Genomic DNA, 16,113 nt, shown 5'->3' with positions numbered 1-16,113 from the left:
CTCACATGTCTGGGACCCGGTTACCCCTTGGGACCTGAATATTTTGCTGTAAAGACTCTTGGGTCCTCCCTTCGAACTCTTGGCTTCCTGCTCCCTCCTGCTTCTCTCCTGGAAGGTTTCTTTCTTGGTTGCTATAACCAGCCCACAGGGTGTCCGAGATCAGGGCGCTTGCCTCTGAGCTGCCATATACGGTCTTCTACAAGGACAAGGTCCAGTTGCGCCACACCCAGCTTTTCTGCCCAAGGTTGTTTCCCAGTTTCATACTGGTCAAGATGTTTACTTACCGGTCTTCTGTCCCAAGCCTCATGCGACGGATGACAAACGCAGGCTGCATATCCTAGATGTCAGATGGGTGCTGGCCTTCTACACAGATAGAACGAAGCTGTTCCATAAATCAACGCAGTTGTTCGCTGCTGTCGCAGACAGGATGAAAGGTTGCCCAGTGTCTGCCCAGAGAATATCGTTGTGGATCACAGCCTGCATCCACTACGGTTATGAATTGACAAAGGTGCCCCCACCAGCGATCTTGACGGCTTACTCGACTAGGGTGCAGGCGTAATCAGCAGCCTTCCTGGAACAGGTGCCAATCCAAGAAACCTGGTCATCTGTCCACATCTCATTATGCATTTACACAGCAAGCTCGGGATGACACTGGCTTTGGCAGAGCAGTGCTGCAAGCTGCAAGACCATGAACTCCGAGCCCGCCTCCATTGGTACTGTTTGTGAGTCACCTACAATGGAATCAACATGAGCAAGCACTCGAAAAGGAAAAACGGTTACCTACCTTGCGTAACTGTTGTTCTTCAAGATGTGTTGCTCATGTCCATTCCATTACCTGCCCTCCTGCCCCTCTGTTGGAGTTGTCGGCAAGAAGGAACTGAGAGGGCATAGGGTCGGCGGCACCTGATATACCACCGTATGGGAGCGCCACTCCTGAGGGTGCCACAGCTGGCCCTATGGATACTGCTAAGGCAAAAATCTCTGACGTCCACACACATGGGTGTCCCTCACCTAGAATGGAATGAACAACACATCTCAAAGAACAACAGTTACGAAAGGTAGGTAACAGTTGTAGTTACTTAGTTGTAGTTAGCTACCTTATTCCCTTGCCCTACTATAATTTTTTATTTCTTCATTCAAAAAAATTATTTTTTCCTTTTTACCTTACCCTGTCTCTCCAACAGGTACACCGCTATAGTTTCAAACAAGGTTTATCCCTGTTTTTTCTTCTAAGAGACCAATTCTCTCAGGTATGCCAAGCTCACCTGGCTTTAAACACTACCTGAATTGCAGACACTCCATAACGGTCTCTGACGACCACACACAGTTTGTCCACTGCCTCGGCGAGACACACGTTACTCAAAAGTGCCCACACTGCAGAAAGCTGTCAGCTAGGGCAAGAAAAGTCAGGGATCTCCAACTGAAGCTCCTCATGATGGAGAAATCCCTCAGGCCAGCCTCAAGCCCCGAATCCTGGACACTGCCTGATTAACGGTCGCCAGCAGCCGCCTGACGGGTTCTGCTCCAACAACGGCTGGCAAGGCACCCGTTCCAAGAAAAGCTACCAAAAAGCGGTCGCAGACATCCCCACACCAAGAATCACCTAAAAGAAAACGATCTCCAATGGAAAAATCTGCCCGGGTACAGACGGCACGGAGCATGCTGGACCGTGTGGCACTGGGGCCGTCCAGCACCGAGAGTTCCTAAAGAGCTAAAGACCCTATGCGGGCAAGCTCAAATGTAGGTTCACACAGAAAAGTGAAACCTTCCAGCTCGGTACCCATGGAGCTGAAGAAAACGTTGGCACTGAGCAGTACAATGGCGCCACCTGCTGTACCTATGCTGTATAGCTCTAAATCCTCAGCACCAGCAGCTTCAATTCATACTCCTGGGTCGTTCACAATGCCATCTCTGGCACTGAGCGTCACAGTTCTGCAGCAGTTCCTGAGGCGTGCAGACTTGACAGTGGCTTCAACGCCTGAATGTCCTTTACTCAGTACCGAGGGTACCCCAGCCAGATCGGAACCAAGCCAATTGACCATTCCCTGCATCTCAGCCCCTCCTATCTCCAGTGATGAGGAAGAAGAGGATGATGCATTAATATACACTCCTTGCCACTCCTCACCCAAGCCTGGACCATCTCATCACCAACCACCTACAGACATGCAAGAATGGTATGGTCACCCCTGGGCACCGTCCCCCATAACATTCCCACCTAACTGGTCATACTGGGATCCATGGGTAATGTATAGGGCCCAACACTGCAGACCCCTTAACTTACCCAGGTCCAGAGCAGCACGATCCCCTTCACCAACTGTCCCAGCTCCTTCAGAAAGACAAGAGGAAGAGACTGAGGAACATACGAGGACACAGCTGAACATGACACTTTGCCGCCTACTCACTTCTATCATCGTCAATGGACAAAACCATAATGCCACACCATCCCACTATGGGGGATGACTTAAAATCCTTTCAGGACCTCTTCAAAAGGGTAGCTGAATCCCTAGACATTTCATTAGAACAGCTACCAGAAGCCCAACAAAAACTCACTGAAATATTCCAGACATACCAAGCGGCATAGATAGCCCTGCCAATTAATGATGCAATCATGGAGCCTGCAAAAATACCTGCTACAGCACCACCCTCATGTAAGAGGTTTGACAAAAAATATTATGTGCCAGCAAAAAGGGATGAGTTTCTACTTACACACCCTACACCAAACTCCTTAGTAGTGGAGGCAGTCAACCAAAGGGGGAAACAACAGCAGTCCCGAATGACCCCGTATGATAAGGATTGGAAAAGGCTGGACCTTTTTGGATGGAAAGCCTATTCCTCAGCTACACTTCTGTTCCGCATTGCCAATTATGCGGCCCTACTGGCTAAATATACACACAATCTGTTCTCCAAAATGTCAGAATTTATTGAAAAATTTACCCAGTGACAAAAAAGAATAGTACAAGGCTAACATTTCCAAAGGGTCTCTCATCGCTAGGGCCCTACAGGCCTCCCTTGACTCTGCACACGCAGCAGCATGATCTATCATATCTGTGGTCATGAATTGTGCATCTTGGCTCCACCTCTCCGGGTTCCCAAGGGAGGTTCAGGCAACAGTCAAGGACTTACCCTTTGAGGGTCAGAAACTATTTGCAGGCAAAACCAATATGTCATTACGCACCCTAAAAGACTCAAGGGCAACCTTAAAAACCCTGGGCGTTAAGTACCTGCAAACAAAAAGAAACAGAGTAGGTTTTCACAAACCTAGGGTTGCAAATAAATGCACAAAAGTCCACACTGGTTCCTGTCCAAAAGTTGGAATTCATAGGAGCCCGTCTCAACTGTCTAACAGCAACAGCAGTGCTACCCCAGCAACTTTTTCTCACTCTTGTCAATCTAATTTCAGTGGTGATAGACAGCCTACAAACACCCATGATTACAACTCTTAGGGTATATGTCAGCAACAATGTTTGTTGTCAAACTTGCCACACGCTACATGAGATGCTTGCAGGCCTGGCTTCGAACAGTGTATATGCCGCACTCTCTCAAGAGATGCCTTACAATGCCACACAGAGTAAAAGACTCTCTAACATGGTGGACACAACCTAAGAACATCTGTTCAGGAGTCCCTTTCCAACAAAGAACTCCAACCATGGCAATCACGACAGACGCTTCCCTAATAGGTTCGGGGGCACACTTAGGCCTTGTCTACATTACCTGCTGGATCAACAGGCAGCAATCGATCTAGCAGGGGTTGATTTGTCTAGATGCGATAAATCAACCGCTGAGTGCTCTTCCGTCGACTCCAGTACTCCACCAGGGCGACAGGGGCAGACGGAGTCAACAGGAGAGCATCAGCCATCAACTTACCACAGTGAAGACACCACGGTAAGTAGATCTAAGTATGTCGACTTCAGCTACGTTATTCACTTAGCTGAAGTTGCATAACTTAGATTGATTACACACACACGGACTTGGAACATATTGTTGAGTAAGTGTAGACCAGGCCTTACTAAACAATATGTTCCAAGGCCACTGGTCCCCAGCGGATGCCAACCTGCACATAAACTTATTGGAGCTAAAGGCAATCCGAAATGCATGTGACCACTTTCTCTCTCTAATCAAGAACAATGTCATCAAGATCCTCACAGACAATATAGAAAGCATGTTTTACATGAACCGCCAAGGGGGAGCATGATCATACTCCCTATGTACAGAGGCAATATGATTTTGGAATTGGTACATCACAACAACATAGAGATATTGGCATTCTATCTTCCGGGATGTCAGAATACAACAACATATGTAGTAAGCGGAGACTTCTCACAAACCCATGAGTGGGAGATGGATCCCGGAATTCTCAAATCCATATTCAAACTATAGGGGTTCCCCACCAAAGATCTATTTGCCACAGCTCAGAACGTCAAGTGCCCACAATATTGCTCCAGGGCAGGATTGGGACAATAATCCCTAAGCGGCACCACTGATGTATGCATTTCTTCCAACCCCACTCCTAAACTGTGTAATTCACAAGATCAAACAGGGCAAATCCAGGTAATTCTTATTGCAGCTGCATGGCCCAGACAAACGTGGTTCCCATACCAGCTTCAGATGGTGGTGAAACCACCTTGAACCCTTCCCTTAGTACCTCATCTTGTATCACAAGATGCAGGACATCCCAACCTCACAGTACTCCATCTCAAGGCCTGGATACTCCCTGGCTGACTGGGGTCGAGGAGGCCTGTTCTGAGGAAGTAAAAGATCTGTTACTGAACAATCAGAGACCAAGTACGAGAAAGACGTATGTCCATAAGTGGAAATGATTCTGCACCTGGATAAACAGATCTTACCACAATTGTCCCCCCCTCTCGAGGATTCTGGACAATATACAAAGTCTTAAAAAAATCTGTGCTATCCACAAGGTCCATTAGAGTACACATGGCTGCTATTTCCTCCTTTCATGACAATGTGGATGTGGTCACTATATTCACTCACCTGACAATTAAATGTTTCCTTAAAGGCATTGAAAACACTTATCCCACAATAAGAAATCCTACACCCGTGTGGGACCTCAACCTTGTTCTACACAGACTCATGGGAAAGCCATTTGAACCCCTTACAACCTGCTTTTTGTTTTGTCCATGAAGGTGGCTTTTCTCATTGCCATCACATCCACCAGAGTGGGACAATTAGGTGCCATAATGGTATACTCACCTTATACAATATTCTTTAAAGATAAAGTAATCCTACAACTACATCCCAGGTTCCAACCCAAGAGAAACCAAAGTCTCCTCCCCCTTTCATTTGAAACAGCCTATATTCTTACCTGAGTTTTATCCAAAGCCACATGTGGACAGGAGGGAGGCCTCACTCAGCACATTGGATGTTCACAGAGCATGAGCTTTCTACACTGAAAGAACAAAAACATTTAGAAAATCACTAAGACTATTAGTTTCCATAACAAAACACTCAATGAGTCAAACCATCTCCAAACAGCAACTATGCAAATGGATATCAGGATATATTCAACTGTGCTCCTAAAGCACCAGAGCACATGCAACATCCGCGGCCTTTCTCAATAATGTTCCTATCACTGACATTTGTAGAGCAGCAAACTGAACATTAGTCCATACATTTACTAAACATTATGCTATAGAGCAACAATCAGCATCAGATGCTCACTTTGGGCTCATGGTGTTATCAATAACCCAACTCCAAAGCCCCTCCCCTCCACTGAGGGGCACTGCTCAATAGTAACCTAAAGTGGAGCACCCACAGGGGCATTCCTTGAAGAATCATAGAAGATTAGGGTTGGATGAGACCTCAGGAGGTCATCTAGTCCAACCACCTGCTCAAAGCAGGACCAACACCAACTAAATCATCCCAGCCAGGGCTTTGTCAACCTGGGCCTTAAAAACCTCGAAGGATGGAGATTCCACCACATCCCTAGGTAACCCAGTCCAGTGCTCCACCACCCTCCTAGTGAAATAGTGTTTCCTACTATCCAACCTAGACCTCCCCCACTGCAACTTGAGACCATTGCTCCTTGTTCTGTCATCTGCCACCACTGAGAACAGCTGACCTCCATCCTCTTTGGAACCCCCCTTCAGGTAGTTGAAGGCTGCTGTCAAATCCCACCTCACTCTTCTCTTCTGCAGCCTAAACAAGCGCAGTTCCCTCAGCCTCTCCTCATAAGTCATGTGCCCCAGCCCCCTAATCATTTTCGTTGCCCTCCGCTGGACTTTCTCCAATTTGTCCACATCCTTTCTGTAGTGGGGGGCCCAAAACTGGACACAGTACTCCAGATGTGGCCTCACCAGTGCCAAATAAAGGAGAATAATCACTTCCCTCAATCTGCTGGCAATGCTCCTACTAATGCAGTCCAATATGCCGTTAGCCTTCTTGGCAACGAGGGCACACTGCTGACTCATATCCAGTTTCTCATCCACTGTAATCCCCAGGTCCTTTTCTGCAGAACTGGTGCTTAGCCAGTCCGTCCCCAGCCTGTAGCGGTGCATGGGATTCTTCCTTCCTAAGTGCAGGACTCTGCACTTGTCCTTGTTGAACCTCATTAGATTTCTTTCGGCCCAATCCTCCAATTTGAAGAAGAAGAGGTTACTCACCTGGTGCAGTAACTGAGGTTCTTTAAGATTAGTATCCCTATGGGTGCTCCACTACCCACCCTCCTTCCCTCTACTTCAAAGTTTCACATAGATTCTCTGGGGTAGAGAGGGAACATGGGCATGGTTGGCTGCACACCGCTATGTAACCACTTGGAGCAGTGTGAGACGGCTACGGCATGTGCGCAGCCCAACCGGGCACTGCTACCACAAATCTCCGATTACAAGCACAGGGCGTCAAGACACCTAAAGTGGAGCACCCACGGAGACAACCATCTTGAAGAACCTCAATTACTGCACAAGGTGGCTAATCTTCTCTTTCCCTTTCTCTATTGAAATATATCCCTCTTTCTGGCCTTTTCTATATTCACCCTAACAGAGATGACTCGAACTCCTGGCTCATAGATTTTGTTTTCCTTTGGATGAAGCAGGTTCCACTAACTGGCAGGTATTTAAAAAGAAGTCAGTTTGGGGAGAATCTGCATGAGTCTAAAGCTTCATTTCTCTTGCTCCTCTGGAAATTACTTCATGTTTTTAGAGATGCTATAAAGATATTGTCGAGGCTTTTTGAAATTATCTGGTCAATTTGATCCCTGAACACAGAAGCAGCTCATTTGGTTTAAACGTGGTTCAGAATCCAGAATACTAGCAGGTAACTTGATGGAATTAAACCTTACACTTCTGCCATCCCATATTCTTTTCTCTTGACAGCCAAGGAATTTGCAGAGGATGAGCTGAAGGAACCAGCAACTCAAGGAATAAGGCCAAACCAACTAAACATCAGGTATAAGCACTGGGGTCGAGGTCGGGGCACCCAGCACCTGATGGATCAGCATCCTCGTCTGATCCAAAGGATGGAATCTGGCTATGAAAGCAGTGAACGCAACAGCAACAGCCCAGTCAGTCTGGACATGCCCTTGTCTGAGAGCTCAAGCACCCACAGGTAGATTTTAATAAAGTGCACTCTTGGACTTTTGCTTCTCTTATGGCCCTGAACACCAGAACCTCTGAGAACTAAACTGTAGTTCTATAATAAGAAACTTAAGTATTGACATTCAGTCCCAGCCAGCAGTTCTTGTAGACTGTGATGCAGGTAGATTATGGGAAATAGGAAGCTGGATATGTTGTGCCATGACAGTCTTCCCTGTTTGGATGGTCATTCATTTGTACGGTTCATGATTGAGAGGAATGACCAACTACGGGAATTGGGATTAAGAAAATGGATGTAAATACAGAGCTCTGTCCTTAGGCTCTGTCAAAAACTGAAGTTGCAGGATGGAGACAGTTTGTTTTAAATTTAGAAGATGTCTGTCACTGTGCTTTCCATGTCAAGAGTTAAACTGCCCTGTTATCTTTGTCTCAGTTAAATTACTGTCCGACAGTGAGAATCCCTGTGTCAGGCTCTAATCTGGAGCATTTGTAGTGTTAATGGACTGACATGAGACCATGTCTGCTTGAGGACTTTATTGGGGCCTCCTGAGTGGTTTAGAATACATAGCATGCATAAATAACAGGGCTGTCAATTAACCGCAGTTAACTCACACAATTAACTAAAAAAAAATTAATTGCAATTAATCGCACTGTTAAACAATAGAATACCAATTGAAATTTATTAAATATTTTTGGATGTTTTTCTAAATTTTCAAATTTATCAATTTCAGTTACATCACAGTATACAAAGTGCACAGTGCACACTTTATATTATTTTTATTACAAATATTTGCACTATAAAATGATAAAAGAAATATTTTTCAGTTCACCTCATACAAGTACTGTTGTGCAATCTCTTTATCATAAAAGTGCAACTTACAAATGTAGATTTTTTTTTTGTTACATAACTGCACTCAAAAACAAAACCATGTAAAACTTTAGAGCCTACAATTCCACTCAGTCCTATTTCTTGTTCAGCCAATTGCTCAGACAAACAAATTTGTTTACATTTATGGGAGGTAATGCTGCCCGCTTCTTATTTACAATGTCACCTGAAAGTGAGAACAGGTGTTTGTATGACACTGTTGTAGCTGGCGTTGCAAGATATTTACATGCCAGATGTGCTAAAGATTCATTTGCCTCTTCGTGCTGTGGCCATTGTTCCAGAGGACATGCTTCCATGCTGATGACGCTCATTAAAAAATGTGTTAATTAAATTTGTGACTGAACTCCTTGGGGAAGAATTGTATGTCTCCTGCTCTGTTTTACCCTCATTCTGCCATATATTTCATGTTATAGCAGTCTCGGATGATGACCCAGCACATATTCATTTTAAGAACACTTTTACTGCAAATTTGACAAAATTCAAAGAAGATACCAATGTGAAATTTCTAAAGATAGCTACAGCACTCGACCCAAGATTTAAGAATCTGAAGGTGCCTTCCAAAATCTGAGTGGGACGAGGTAGGGAGAATGCTTTCAGAAGTTTTAAAAGAGCAACACTCCGATGCGGAAACTACAGAATCCGAACCACCAAAAAAGAAAATCAGCCTTCTGCAGGTGGCATCTGATTCAGATTATGAAAATGAACATGCGTCAGTCTGCATTGCTTTGGATTGTTATCGAGCAGAACCTGTCAGCATGGGCGCACATCCTCTGGAATGGTGGTTGAAGCATCAAGGGACATAATCTTGAGCGCATCTGGCATGTAAATATCTTGCAGCGCCGGCTACAACGGTGCCATGCAAATACCTTTTCTCACTTTCAGGTGACATTGTAAACAAGTAGCAGGCAGCATTATCTTCTGCAAATGTAAACAAACCTGTTTGAGTGATTGGCTGAACAAGAAGTAGGACTGATTGGACTTGTAGGCTCTAAAGTTTGACATAGTAGAAAACATCCAAAAATATTTAAATAAATGGTGTTCTATTATTATTTAACGGTGCAATTAATCATGATTATTTTTTTAATCTCTTGACAGCCCTAATAAATAAATATACCTTTCAATCTTCATCTCTGGTGCCTGTGACTACTGTAAAAGGAGATCACACTCATGGTTTTACAAAAGAGTTGTTGTTTGTGTAGATCTTAAAAATCTGTTCTGAACAGTTAACTCTCCAGAGAATGCTTTTGGCATGTATTACTTGCTTAGGGTCTCCTAAGGAACCAGTGTCATCTTCAGTAGAGAAATTCCTTGCAGCTCCATAGTTTCCAGGAATGAAGATCTATACAGTGATACTTGTAGAAAAGGGCAGATTGTGACATAGCTGCAGTTGCTATTTTATGAAAGCCATGTTCTGCAGGGAGCCACATTCGCCATCATTCCTTTTGAGAGCTCTTTTTACTATTTTATACAATAAGGGGATTTAGTGCCAAAATCAAGAGGAACTGGTGTTTGGAAGTTTTGATGCAGTTTTTATAATCCTTCTTGCAGAAAATGCATGACTGGAGGTTATAGTTTTTGGTTTGTTTGGGAATAAGGGAGATAATTCTTACACTTGGGGACCGAGAAAGAGAGCCCAGATTCCTATGTCAAAGCATAAAATCTTTAGAAAATATCATTTATTGAGAAGAAATGGATGCTCCCCCCCCCCAGGATTTTCCCATAGAATCCTTTTGCCTTCTCTTTTGAGACTGTGTGAAAGTAAGGTGAAGATGAAATGTTACTGCCAGATTGGAAAAATGTAGGGCTGTCTAGTCCTTCTCTCCAGTACCCTACACCTCTCCATCCCCTGAAAATATTGGCCAGATGTTAATCCATTGGTTTTCTCTCGTCTTCTTCAAGGGATTCTCATATGAAGCGAGCTGGTGGGTTGGTTCCTGCCTGGCGTAATATCCCAAAGTCACACAGTAGCAGCATCTTAGAAGTGGAATCTGCTTCATCGACTGGTGGTTGGACAAGCAGCCAGAACTCTGTTGGGAATGGTAAGCTACGTTTTCAAACCCCAAATATCCACAATCATGGAGTATAAAATATATTGAGGTAATTACTTATTCCGTGGATATTTTTGCCTTCACAGTGGAGGCAGATGCAAGAAAGGGAAAAAGACTCAGGAATCTGGTACAACTTTTGGCTACAGTTCTGGTTTACAACATTACCAGTCAGTATCACCATGAGTCTGTGGCAACATATCTTTTATTCATCTTGCTTGGTATCCTTCCTCTGGCAACTGTATACTAATACACCAGAGGAAATACTTCTCCTTCCTCCTCCTATAATTTCATCCACCCAACTGTGCAGATAGAGGATTGTTATCTCTTGTTAAGAAGCAAGCTTGCAACAGCATCTAGAACCAAACTTCTCAGAAATAAAAAGGAGATAGGAAAAATAAATAAAAAAGGTAGGAGATAATTTAAGGTAATTGGACAAAGGCTCAACTTTCCTAGGGATACTTGTCCTTTGGAGTGCAAGATTCCTGAGCAGATATTGATTCTAGAGTTCAAGGGTGGGAAAAAGATAGCTTCTGAAAACAAGACTTTTGTGTCTATAGGGGGTTGTTGATTGGTTGCATTGGAAGACTCCTGGCACATAGTTTTTATATCCCTTTTTGATCTAGCTGCATAAGCAGATGAAAAGAATATCTAGGTAGGTATTCCTTTTATATACTAAAGCTAAGGATCTCGCTAACTTTGCATAGCCTCGGTTGAGAATTAAAAACACAGTAAGAAGGGTTATGGTTTGTGCACCACGTTAGGAGAGGGTTACTTCATCAAATGACTCCCTTCTTGTACCATTGATTGCTTCTTGGGTCAATGGATCCAAGGACAAGGCTGTGCTTCAAGGGAGCTCAAAGTAATACTGCAACATTTCTACTTCGGACACTGATGGAGAGGAGACAAATAGAAACTAAATAGCTTTGGGAGGGATAAGGGGTTGGTCCAGCAGTCTTGCTAAATTTACATTGAAGTGTGCACTCTGCTACCAGCTTGCAAGTGAACAAGATGTACTGCAGAAACAGCTGCCTTTTGGGAATCAACATGGGAGGAGGGATATATTCCTTTTGACAAAGAAAGTGTCAAAGTAAAATGTCATATCCTTAGAAGATTATAACATTTAGACCTTGGTTTCGCTCATTTATTTTGTTACAAGATTCCATTTTTAAGTATATTTCAGATAACTGAAATGGAGGGAAATTGATCTTCTAGAAAAGTAGATCCTTTTACTGATCACAATAGCCCTGACCTGCATCACACTTATGTCAGTCCTGAGCTCTGAGGGTTTGAATGATGATAAACACAGCTGACATCAGTATTTATCAGTAGAAATTCAGGACCTACTGGTGGCAAGGTGGTATAGAAACTCTCAGCTCTGAGCAGTGGGTTAGAACATACTTCCAACTCTTCTTAATTATGTTCAAAACATGTTTAAATCCAGATTTGCTCGGTTCCACCTTTCAAAAGTATAATTTAACAGAAACCAAATTCATGTTCCAAAATTTCCTTGCATATTATCTCATAATTTTGCTATTTTCTAATGTTAGTTATATCCCTCTCATTGGTCTTATTCTCCCTTATGATTATCATACTTTGTCACTGATCTTATGAGTTGTGTCACACTGTACAAGAACAGTTGGGTGCTTTCAGAACTGTTAGACATTCTACAGCGTATGGTAGGAATTAATAAAGATGAATTATTTTCCAAAAATATAATTTTATTGAGTAACAAAACCAGTGCAAAAAAAACCCTGTGCAATTTAAGAGGAAATACATTCAAAATGTAATAAATTAATAGAACAGAATGGCCCAGATTCCGAGCACCACGTTTGCGGTCTCCACCAACGAGGTGTGGATCACCCAGTTCAAGGCACCGGTCTCCGTATTCCTGGCACGGCACGCCTCCTGCCAGTGAACGCCCCGGCCCAGGTCCCCATCCCCTAGACATCCCTTAACGCTTTGGTATCTGCCAGTGCAGGACCGCTCGGCACCAGTCCTTGGCGCCGTTCTTGGGAAAGGTGTTGGTTGTAATCTTCCAGGCACCAGTCCCCTGCACTGAAAAATGAGCCACCACATACAAGACTCCACACCCCCACCCTGGTCCCCGGAAGGTGATTGATCTGATTTGGAGCAGGAATTTAGCCCCTCACCAAGGAAGCACCGATCACCCTCGGCTCTGGAGACCAGCACAGCACCTGTGGTGGCTGCATGGCAGCTGGGCCACTGACCTGCTCAGTGGTCTTGTTGGAACCCATGGCGCGTACCGATGATGCCAGTTCCTTATTCACACCACTCCTCCCCTCCCTAGCTGCTTCAGACAAGCGACTCCCTGCACCGCTGGTACTGTGCTCGGAACACAGCACAGACTCCATCACAGGATTGAAAGAGCAGGTGCCAATGCCGCGGGAGCCATCCCCAGTGGGGGAAAGTGCCCCAGCCTCTCCCCCAATGTTGCCTTCATCCTTTTTGTCACGGGACAAGGAGGAGGCAGACCCCTCCCACGCCAGCCCTCCCGATGACTTTAAGGAGTGCCAGACCCTGCTCAAGAGGGTGGCTTCCAACCTGAAACTGGAGGCTGAGGAGCTGGCAAAGCAGTCGGACACCCCCTTTGACGTGCTATCAGCTGCAACCCCAGCACAGGTTGTGTTGCTGGTCCGTGAAGGGGTTCTCAAGATTGCTAAGACAAACCCCCTAATCTATTCCGCCTCCCTCCAAGTGGGCAGAAAAGAAATATTCTGTTCCCCCTATGGGGTTTGAAATTCTTTATACACACCTGCCCTCTGGGTTGCTGGTTGTATCTGCGGCCAACGAAAGAGACAGGCAAGGTCAGGCGAGTGCCACACCTAAGAATAAGGATGCCAAGAGACTGGACCTCTTTGGAGGGAAAACTTATTCAATGGCCAGTCTCCAGTTCCATGTGTCCAACTACCAGGCCTTGTTGGGAAGGTATAACTTTAATGTCTGGGACTCCCTCAACAAGTTTAGGGAAGCCTTGCCGCAGGACCTTGGCCAGGAGTTTGCCATGATCTGGGAAGAGGGCAAGGCGGTGGCAAGGGGCTCCCTCCAGATAGCCTTGGATGCTGCCAGTTCGGCTGCCAGAGTCGTTGCCTTGGCTTTGGTAATGAGGCACAGCTCTTGGCTACAATCCTTGGGTCTGTCCTAGGAAATGCAGTCCTCCATCCAGGACCTTCCATTTGAAGGCACTGGGCTCTTCTCGGAGCTGATGGATGTGAGGCTCCATGGACTCAGACTCCTGAACCACTGTGTGCTTGCTGGGCCTCCACACACTGTAGACAGCAAGAAAAGAGTTCCAGCCCAATCTGCCACCTAGGTCCTGGGAGTCACTTGATGGACTCTTCTAAACAAAGTGCCTACAGGAGGAAGGAAGAAGACAAGAGTTTAAACGCCGTCACCCCCTTCCTCTCACCCACACGTCCTGGCCCTGTGAGACACCAATGGGTCCAAAAGCAGGCATTTTGATAGTGCGCTCGAGATCAGTGTCACAATCAGATCCCAGGATCCACCTTCCTATCCTTTCCTCTACTACCTGTGCCCCTTCCAGTCAGCATGGTCACAAGTAACCTCAGTCCATTGGGTGCTCAATATGATATCGCTGGGCTGCACCCTGCAGTTCTTGGTTGCCCCCCCTCCACCCCACATTCCCCGTCCCTCTTCAGGGACCCTTCTCACAGCAACTCCTCGTTCAGGAGGTAGAGAACCTCCTACAGCTGGGGGCAGTAGAGGTGGTCCCTCAAGAAATAAGGGGGGAAAAGGTTCTATTCCCGCTGTTTCCTAATCCCAAAAGCGAAAGGGGGCCCAAGACCCATTCTAGACCTGTGACGCCTCAATAAATATCTCAAGAAGTTTCACATGGTCTCCCTAGCCTCCATTATTCCCTCCCTGGATCCAGGAGACTGGTATGCTGCCCTCGACTTGAAGGACTCATACTTTCGTATCTTCATCTTCCAAGGGCACAGATTTTGTGGTGGGCCGACACCATTTCCAATTCACAGCACTACCCTTCAAACTCTCATTGGCCCTGAGAGTATTTACAAAGTGTATGGCGCCACTAGCCACTTACCTGAGGTGTCAAGGGTTTCGGGTCTATCCATACCTCAATGACTAACTCATCAAGGGATGATCTCAGGTGCAAAGGAGCCTCAATCTGGTACGCTCCACCTGTCATGATCTGGGTCTGTTAATAAATGAAAAGAAATTGACCCTGACGCCAGTGCAATGGATAGAGTTCATAGGAGTGGTACTCGACTCCATCCAGGTCAGAGCTTTCCTCCTGGAGGTCCGTTTCCAAGCTATGTCCAACCTGATCTCAAATGTGAGGGCCCACCTGCTCACCACTGCTCACATGTGCCTGAGGTTGTTAGGCCACATACAGCCTGTGCAGCATATGCTATTCCACCTCAGACCCCTGCAGGTATGGCTGGCATTAGTCTATGTCCCCAACAGGCATGATCTGGACTGTGTAGTCAGGGTGCCGGACCATATACAGTCATCCCTGGAATCGTGGCTGAATCCCAAATTGGTGTTGAAAGGAATCCCCTTCGCAGCCCCGGCCCTGACAATGACCCTGGTGATGCCTCAGATTTGGGTTGGGGAGCCTAAATGGGTGATCTCAGCACTCAAGGTTGTTGGTCTCAGGATGATCGCTCGCTCCACATAAATGTCAGAGAGCTCAGAGTGGTTCACTTGGCCTGTCGCAATGTTTTATATCGACGAGCATCAGCCCTATGCAAAGAAGCTCTCTGGCTGTGGGACTTCTGTGTGCAACATGCCATTCATCTTTTGGCAACGCACCTTCCCGGGGCCAGGAATGTGTTGGCAGATCACCTCAGCAGGACCTTCTCATCTTGACACGAGTAGTCACTCCATCTGCAGGTGATCAGCGTGATCTTCCAGAGGTGGGAACTCCCTGGGTGGACTTGTTCGTGTCCAGGCAGAACAGGAAGTGCCATGTATTCTGTGTTTCAAATTATACCTGGTAGGACACACATACAACTGCTGCGAATTACACCTGGTAGGACACGCGCACCAATGCTGCGAATTACACCTGGTAGGACACGCGCACCAATGCTGCGAATTACACCTGGTAGGACACACACAGTTCGAATCTAGGCTGAGGCACAGAAACAAAGTCCACAACTGCAGAGTTCCCAAAAGACACTAAGTTTATTACGCTCGAGCGTGGTGCCCCCCTGCTAGCCGGGGGGGACCCTGAATACAGATTATACAAAGGTTATATACTTTTTAGCAAAGCATGTTGCCTTCGTGCATCGGAAACCTTAGCCAATAAACAAACCCTTGTCTTATCTACCACCTATCCCTGCTTGGTGCATTCCTCGTGCTATACTAGTATGTTAATTACACAGCATGGTCCTAAAGCCATGCATCAGTAACTTTTATTGATGTGAGGGAGGCCTCACATCAAGGCCAAGAGACAGGGAGTTAGAGACTGACAAAAACCAGATACTGGGAGTCAAGGCAGGCTGGAGACAAGGAGGAGGATTTTCACAGGGATTCAGTATCTAAGGATCACTCCTCCTGGTGTATGATGTGCTGGCATTTAAACAATGGTGGGCCCCAACCCAAAATGGAGTCACATGTGCTAACTTTTCCTTAA

The 16,113-nt window shown here is 45.8% G+C and overlaps 1 protein-coding gene across 23 annotated transcripts in view; it reads left to right on the top strand.

Annotated features, from left to right (window-relative positions):
* The window catches only part of USP54 (ubiquitin specific peptidase 54), a 278,081-nt gene that overhangs the window by 214,719 nt on the left and 47,249 nt on the right, over positions 1-16,113 (top strand). For all 23 annotated transcript variants that reach the window (XM_073352837.1, XM_073352836.1, XM_073352834.1 and 20 more), the window contains 2 exons: positions 7,326-7,557; positions 10,330-10,469. In XM_073352837.1, coding sequence (XP_073208938.1) covers positions 7,326-7,557; positions 10,330-10,469 — 372 coding nt within the window. The remainder of the gene's footprint in view (positions 1-7,325; positions 7,558-10,329; positions 10,470-16,113) is intronic.

Source organism: Lepidochelys kempii, chromosome 7, assembly GCF_965140265.1.
Source record: "Lepidochelys kempii isolate rLepKem1 chromosome 7, rLepKem1.hap2, whole genome shotgun sequence".
NCBI lineage: Eukaryota > Metazoa > Chordata > Testudines > Cheloniidae > Lepidochelys > Lepidochelys kempii.
The sequence above is the reverse complement of the archived record's forward strand: the minus strand, read 5'-3'. Positions and strand labels throughout refer to the sequence as shown.